The sequence below is a fragment of the Balaenoptera acutorostrata genome, unplaced genomic scaffold (genome assembly GCF_949987535.1).
Source record: "Balaenoptera acutorostrata unplaced genomic scaffold, mBalAcu1.1 scaffold_1138, whole genome shotgun sequence".
In the NCBI taxonomy this organism is placed as follows: Eukaryota; Metazoa; Chordata; class Mammalia; order Artiodactyla; family Balaenopteridae; genus Balaenoptera; species Balaenoptera acutorostrata.
The window spans coordinates 41,751-49,607 of NW_026645524.1; the positions used below are offsets into that span (position 1 = coordinate 41,751).

General features: G+C 40.6%; 1 protein-coding gene across 1 annotated transcript; it reads left to right on the forward strand.

The window, feature by feature from the left end:
• The first annotated feature begins 5,343 nt into the window (after positions 1-5,343).
• MAGEE2 (MAGE family member E2) lies at positions 5,344-7,619 on the forward strand. Its single transcript, XM_007188033.2, has one exon. The coding sequence runs from the start codon at positions 5,517-5,519 to the stop codon at positions 7,086-7,088; it is 1,572 nt and encodes a 523-aa protein (XP_007188095.2). The 5' UTR covers positions 5,344-5,516; the 3' UTR covers positions 7,089-7,619.
• The last annotated feature ends 238 nt before the right edge of the window (positions 7,620-7,857 follow it).

Sequence of the window (7,857 nt, forward strand, 5' to 3'; positions counted from 1 at the left end):
AAAAGCAAAAATAAACAAATGGGACTACACCAAATTTAAAAGACTCTGTACAGCAAAAGAAACAATTTAAAAAATTAAAAGACAACATACAGAATGTGAGAAAATTTTTGCAAACCATGTATCAGATAAGGGGTTGATATTCAAAGTATATAAAGAACTCATATAGCTCAGTAACAACAACAAAAAAAAACCCAGTCCGATTTTTAAAAAACAGGCAGAGGAACTAAATAGACATTATCCCAAAGAAGACACTAAATACCCAAGAGGCACATGAAAAAATGCTCAATATCACTAATCATCAGGGAAATGCAAATCAAAGCCACAATGATATATTACCTTACACTTGTTAAAATGGCTATCCTGAAGCATACAGGCAATAACAAGTATTGGTGAGAATGGGGAGAAAAGGGAACACTTGTACACTGTTGTTGGGAATGTAAATTAGTTCAACAACTATGAAAAACAATAAGGAGTTTACTCAAAAAATTAAGAATAGTACTACTAAATAAATCCAGCTGTTCCACTTCTGGATATTTATCTAAAGAATATGAAAACCCTAATTCAAAAAGATATATGCACTCCTATGTTCATCTCAGTATTATTTACAATAGCCAAGAAATGGGAATACCATAAGAGTCCATAAATGGATGAATGGTTAAAGAAAATGTGAGATACACACACACACACACACACAGAAACTTAGGTACACACACACTGGAATACTACTATTCAGCCATAAAAAAGAATGAAATCCTACCATTTGCCAAAACATGGGTGGACCTGGAGGATACTATGCTAAGTGAAATAAGTCAGACAGAGAAAGACAAATACCATATAATTTTACTCATATGTGAAATCTAAAAAAATGAAGAAAACCAATGAAAAAACAAAATAAAACTAAAACAAACTCATAGATACAGAGAACAACGTAGTGGTTACCAGAGGGGAAGGGGGTTGGGGGGTGGGTGAAATGGGTGAAGGGGGTCAACTGTACAGGCCAACTTAATAACAATAATCAGGTATTGTTATTTGACTCTGAATAAAAATACTATTGTTTAAAAAATAAATCGGGTGATCATTACAATTTTAGATATAAAGGAATGCATATTATTAAAAAATTGGGGTATAGTTACCACAATGTTCTATCTATACATCACTATCCAGGAATGAGATTTTTTCCTTTTAATTTTTTAAATTGAAGTACAGTTGACATACAATATTATATTAGTTTCAGGTGTACAACATAGTGATTCAACATTTATATACATTATAAATTGAGCACCACAATAATTCTAGTTACCATCTGTCACCACACAAAATTATTACAATATTATTGACAATAATCCCTATGCTGTACATTACATCCCTGTAACTTACTTATTTTATAACTGGAAATTTGTACCTCTTAATCCCTTTCACCTATTTCACTCAATCCCCTATCCCCCTTCCCCTCTGGTGAACACCAGTTTGCCAGGAATGAGATTTTACATATGTGAATTTTCTATGTAATTATATTATTCCTTTGAGTACTAACACTTTTTTTAATGTTATGTATTTTCTGGGTTAATAATTCTGTAATATATATTTATTTGTTTTCATAAGCAGAAGTTAACTTTTCTTGATAAAGCTAGGTCTTTAAAAATTATAATATGCAGTGAAAATTTTGAGGACAATTAGTACACTGAGGATTTCTTGTCCTTGCACTGAGTGCTCTAACACAGCTATAGTATTTACGTTCTAATTTCAGTTTTGAATAGTATTTCTATCTCTTTCCCTTTGAGTGTCTACCAACTATCACTTCTTGCTGCTGTCTTCTAGCTAAATTCTAGCATCTCCCATTTTCTTAACTTTCTGCCTTTAGTGTCCATTGGCCTTTAACGTCCACTGGGAAAACAAATGACAACTCTTGTTTGAAAAGCAGTTAAAAAAATAAAAGCTAAATATGAGTGAAGGAAAAAAAACGCAAAATGATACACCACAGCACACCCACTAGAATGCCTACAGATAAGAATATAGAGTAATAGGAACTCTCATACACTACTAGTGGAAGTGTAAATTGGTGTAAAAATTTCAAAAACTCTCTGGAAAAAGCTATGTAAACTGAAATCACACACACTTATGATACAGGAATTCCATTCATAGATTTATTTCCAATGTAAACGAACCTGTGAACAGAAAGACAGGTACAAGAAGGTCCATAGCAGCATTTTTGGTAAGAACTCCAAACTGGAAAAAAGGTAATGTCCACCAGCAGTTGACAGGATAAGTTGTACTACATTCATTCAATGTTAAAGTATATAATAATGAAAATGAGCAAATACTGCTATATACAACAAAGATAATTAACAAGACATAGTGGATTTTTATTGGAAAAAAGAGAGCTACAAATGAGTACATATTGTATAATTCCATTGATATTGTACAAAACTCAGAAACCAGCAAAACTAATCTGTGATGCTAGAAGTCAGAATAGGGGCTTCCTCTTGGGACAAATATGAGGGGAGAGATGCTGGTAATGTCCTGTTTCCTGACTGGCATGATGGTCATAAGGTGTGTTAAATCTGTCATAATTTATCAAGTCTACATTCATGATTTGTGTACTTTGTATATGTTATCTCAGTAAAAGCACTTAAAGTTAAAATATTTTATTAAAATTATGCTGAAGGTAAACAGTTGTATGGAAAGATATTCACAGGTTTTTAAAATTCAAAAAGAAGGTCAGAAACTATCAAAAGAAGTTCAGAATGGAGAGTATGATCCCATCTTTTTACTTTCACACTTAGGGTGGAAAACATGCCATATGTCACAGCCACAGGCACAGCTCTTTCGTTTTTCATTTAGCAATAACTAGAACAGTTTGGAGACTGGTAAAGTAGAAATGGCTGAGACCAGAAGTGTAGTTCAATGTGGCTATGGAACAGATTTCATGGAAGGATGTACTGGGTGGATAAAGATGAAGATGGAGAGCCAGGTAGGGACCAATTTGTGAAGAATTTGAATGCTGTAGAATGGGATCAGCATGTCATTTCAGAGGTAAGATATTGTCATTCAATGTTATTTTTATCTATTAGATGCAGGGGTAGTAGAAAATTCAACTCACAAAAAAAATGTGAACTGGATTTCAGGGGGAAATTGCATTTGTTTTCTTTAATGACTGCAGAATTTAAAATCCTCTCTGAATCTGCCCTTGGGAAGCACCTGTCTAGACAAGGAGCATGGAGTGCTTCTGGTGAAGAGGAAAGACCAGGGTGAGGGATCCCATCAGGTCTGATCTCAATTACTCCTTTGTAGCAGCTCAAAAGATGCTGCTGCTTTCCACAAGATTCTCCTAAGATACGATCAGCACAGAAACTGAACATCTCTACCTGTAGAACATGCACATTCACTTGTATAAAAATTGATCTCTTTAGTCCAGTTTGGCCAAATCCATGGTCCTGAACTGCCTGCTTCGCTACTTTAAGAAAGCATCTGGAATGTAGAAAATGTCAGAGGTTAAGTGTCTGGACCCTCATGTGAAGGCAATGCCCTCTGAAGGAATTCCAGGGCACAGGATAAATGAACGTAACAGTATTCAGTACCATCAAGAATTTAAGGAAGGATTTCAATTGTGGAGAAAAATGTAAATTTTTCTCCTTCTCAATATTCCACTGCATACCCTGAGGGTTGAGAGCTAGGATTTAGCCCAACTACTTTGGTAGCACTCCCAGAAAATAAAGCAGCTGACTCCTCTTCCTTGCTGAAGCGTTTGAATTATACTTCCCCAAACACAAGACCAACCACTTAACTAATCAGGTCCTATTCCGGTGGTGTTGTTCTCACCTTATGGAGCCCCAACCAGTCCTCACATACTGCTAAATGAAGAAACAGGAAATCCAATCATTCCTGTCATCACCTTCATCCGCATCTCCCTCCCATCCTAGTGCACTTTGGCTCTAGCCACCCTGGATGTCCAGCTGTTATGCAAACTTATTTTGTACTTTCAAACCTCTGAGCCTTTTCTGATACTGATCCCTCAGCCTAGAATGCCCTTATAAATCCTTCCCATCCTATTCATCACTTAGAGCTCAATTCTTCCTTGAGGCATGTGCCCCCAATCCAAGACACCTCAGACTAAGCTGTAATTCATTGCTTGCTCCTTCTTCTGTGTTTGTACCATATGTTAACTGTCCCTCCATCAGAACATATATTTTCAACTACTTTAATTAAGAGTATCTTAAATAAACAGGGTTAATCATTTGTGAAGGGCAGATGGTATGAGAGAAAGTACTTATGCTTGAGATTCTGACAGACCTGGGTTCAAATCCTGGTCTCTTCCACTTGTTGCCTGACTTTGGACAGGTAAATTCACCTCTATGACTCAGTTTCCTCGTCTGTAAAATGAGAACCATTAAGAGTAGTACCTCATGATGAACCTAGTTGCAGGGCAGGAATAAAGATGTAGACATAGAGAATGGGCTTGAGAACACAGGGTGGGAGGGGGAAGCTGGGGCGAAGTGAGAATAGCATCAATATATGTACACTACCGAATGTAAAATAGCTAGTGGGAAGCAGCAGCATAGCACAGGGAGATCAGCTCGGTGGTTTGTGATGACCTAGAGGGGTGGGATAGGGAGGATGGGAGGGAGGCGCAAGAGGGAGGGGATGTGGGGACATACGTATGCATATGGCTGATTCACTTTGGTGTACAACAGAAACTAACACAGTATTGTGAAGCAATTATACTCCAATAAAGGTCTATTTAAAAAAAAAAAAAAAAAAAAAGAGTAGTACCTCATAGCTAAGATTAAGTGATTTAATATGAGATAAGTGAAAATACCAGAAATAGTGTCCGGTACATAGTAAGTGCTCCATTATTATTACCATTGTTTGAACCTACCCCAGAATGTAAACTCTACACAGAAAGGGATAATCATTGTTTGTCCTCTGGTGTACCTCTAGTACCCAATACTGTGCCTAGCATGTGACACATACTCAAGAAACATATGTTGAGTGAGTGGATGAATTAATGAATCCGTGAAATAATTCTCATCTTTCGCATCCTCCTCCTCTTCAAATCCTCTACCGCCTATTAGCTTTATACCTCACATAAAAACTTTGTGGTGCATCACTGAACATTCCCCAACCCTTACCCTCTTTGCTTTACCTCTGTTTGTTACCCCCTTTCATGAATTCTTTTCTCTGACAAGTTTGGCTCTAGCAACAACCACTTCCACTAGCCTCTCGGGCCAGGCAGAAGTAGGGGGCCGGAGTCGGGTACTGGGAGCGGGGCGTGGCCACCACGTCGCAGAACGCAACTGCGCCTGCGTAGGCTGCGGCAAAGCCTAGCTCTCTGAGGGTTGCGTTTATTGCTGGCTGGTGTTTGTGTAGGAGGATCGCTCCTCTCGCCAGCTCTCACTTCTGATCCGCGCGGCTCCCGGGTCTCTGGCTTCAGCTTTGTGCTGAGGCGCCGACACTCCTACCATCCTCTCTCCGACGGATCGCTGACCTCCCCATTCCTGTTCCTGTCTCCTGGAACCATGTCTCTGGTAAGCCAGAATGCGTGCCACCGCAACGCAGAGACCACTGTAGATTACAGCGACTTCCATGGTGAGATGCAGGCTATTAATGCCTCCGGGTCCCCCACATCCATGCTAGTTCCTGATGCTCCCCAGGGCCCTCTGGCGCCAATCGACTCTCAGGGTGCTAGCGCTTCCCAGGCTGCGCAGGACCCGAACGACCTCGAGGTGCTGATAGATGAGCAGTCCCGACGTTTGGGGGCGCTCAGGGTCCACGACCCTCTAGAAGACAGGTCGATTGCTTTGGTGAATTTCATGCGAATGAAAAGCCAAATAGATGGGTCTATTCAGCAGACAGAGATGCTAGAGTTCCTCAGAGAATACTCAGATCAGTTCCCTGAGATCCTCAGACGAGCCTCAGCCCATCTGGACCAGGTCTTTGGGTTGAACCTGAGGGTTCTTGATCCCCAGGCTGACACCTACAACCTAATCAGCAAACGGGGTCTCCAGACCACTGATTGGATAGCAGAATCTCTGGACATGCCAAAGGCAGGTCTCCTGGCCTTGGTCCTAGGCCACATTCTCCTGAATGGTAACCGAGCAAGAGAGGCCTCCATTTGGGATCTGTTGCTAAAGGTTGATGTGTTAGATGAGCCCCAGAGGATCAACATCCCCTTTGGGAACACAAGGAACCTCCTAACTACTGACTTTTTGCGTATGCGGTTCTTGGAGTACTGGCCAGTGTATGGCACTAATCCCCTCGAATTTGAGTTCTTGTGGGGCTCTAGAGCCCACAGGGAAATCACAAAGATGGAAGCCCTGAAGTTTGTGGCAGAGGCCCATGATGAAGAACCCTGGAGCTGGCCAGAAGAATATAATAAGGCCCTGGAAGCTGACAAGGCCAAAGAAAGAAGCCAGGCTGCTGGCTTGGAGTTCTGGTCAGAGGACACTATGAATGATAAGGCAAATGATTTGGTCCAGTTGGCCATTAATGTCACAGAGGAGTTGCTGCCTATACATCAGGATGAGCTGTTGGCTCACACTGGCAAAGAATTTGAGGACGTGTTCCCAAATATCCTCAGTCGAGCTACTCTAATCCTTGATCTGTTCTATGGGTTCTCTCTGATTGAGGTTGATACCAGTGAGCACATTTACCTCCTTGTCCAGCAACCAGAATCAGAAGAAGAGCAAATGATGCTAGAGAGCCTGGGGAGACCCACTCAAGAATATTTGATGCCAGTCCTGGGTTTGATCTTCCTGATGGGCAACCGTGTCAAAGAGGCCAGTGTCTGGAATTTGCTTCGGAGATTTGGTGTGGATGTAGGGAGAAAGCATGCCATCACCTGCAAACTTATGAGACAGCGCTACTTGGAATGCAGGCCACTGTCCTATTCTAATCCAGTTGAATATGAGCTTCTGTGGGGTCCTCGAGCTCACCTTGAAACCACCAAAATGAAAGCCTTGGAGTACATGGCCAGGCTCTACAGAAAGCAACCACAGGACTGGCCAGAGCAATTTAGGGAGGCTGTTGAAGATGAGGAGGCCAGAGCCAGGTCTGAGGCAACTGCTATGTTCTTCTTTGGCCCCATGTGAAGTCTGGGGGAAGTGTGTCACTTCAATTGGGTGGCATCAATTAAAGGGGCCCTGGGGAAATGGGCACTGGGGCCCCAAATCAGAAGCTGGGCAGGGTTGGGGTGAAAAGTACACATTGTGCTTGCTATTTGTGTTCCATTTCTAATAGTATTTCCTTCCTTTTAATATACCCTTGAATTAGATTCATGATCAGTGTTTATAAATGAAATTGCTCATTTGCCATTCCTGTCTTGTTTCAATATAAAAGTTCATATAGCTGCATAAAATGTAGTGGTAATATTTACATCTTTCTATGATGTGGAAGAGAATATACAGTTGTTCTTTAACCGTTTGAAATAATCAGTAAAATGGTCTGGTACAGGAGTTAAGTAACAATAGTAATAACATACCCACAACAAAAACAAACACAAAATCACTCATCTGTTGATGTTCTCCCATAGTGTCTATGTTTTTTTTTTTAATATTGGCATTTACCTGTATTTGCTTTGTGATTCCAGAGTGTAGTGAAAAATAAAAGTATAATGAATTAGGCTCCATGCTTAAGCACTCTTTCATTCAACAAACATTTATTAAGTACCTGCCATACTCTAAGCACAGTGCTTTATGCTGGGAATATAAGGGTGAGGAAGGCCCAGCTGAGCCCCAGGAATTGAGGGGGAGGGGCTGTGGAAGTAAACCAACAATTATTTCTGTGGCAAGTCGTATAATAGGGGTAAGCTCAGAGAGCTATGAGAGTTTACAGGAGTAACTCCCAACTAAACTTCGGATT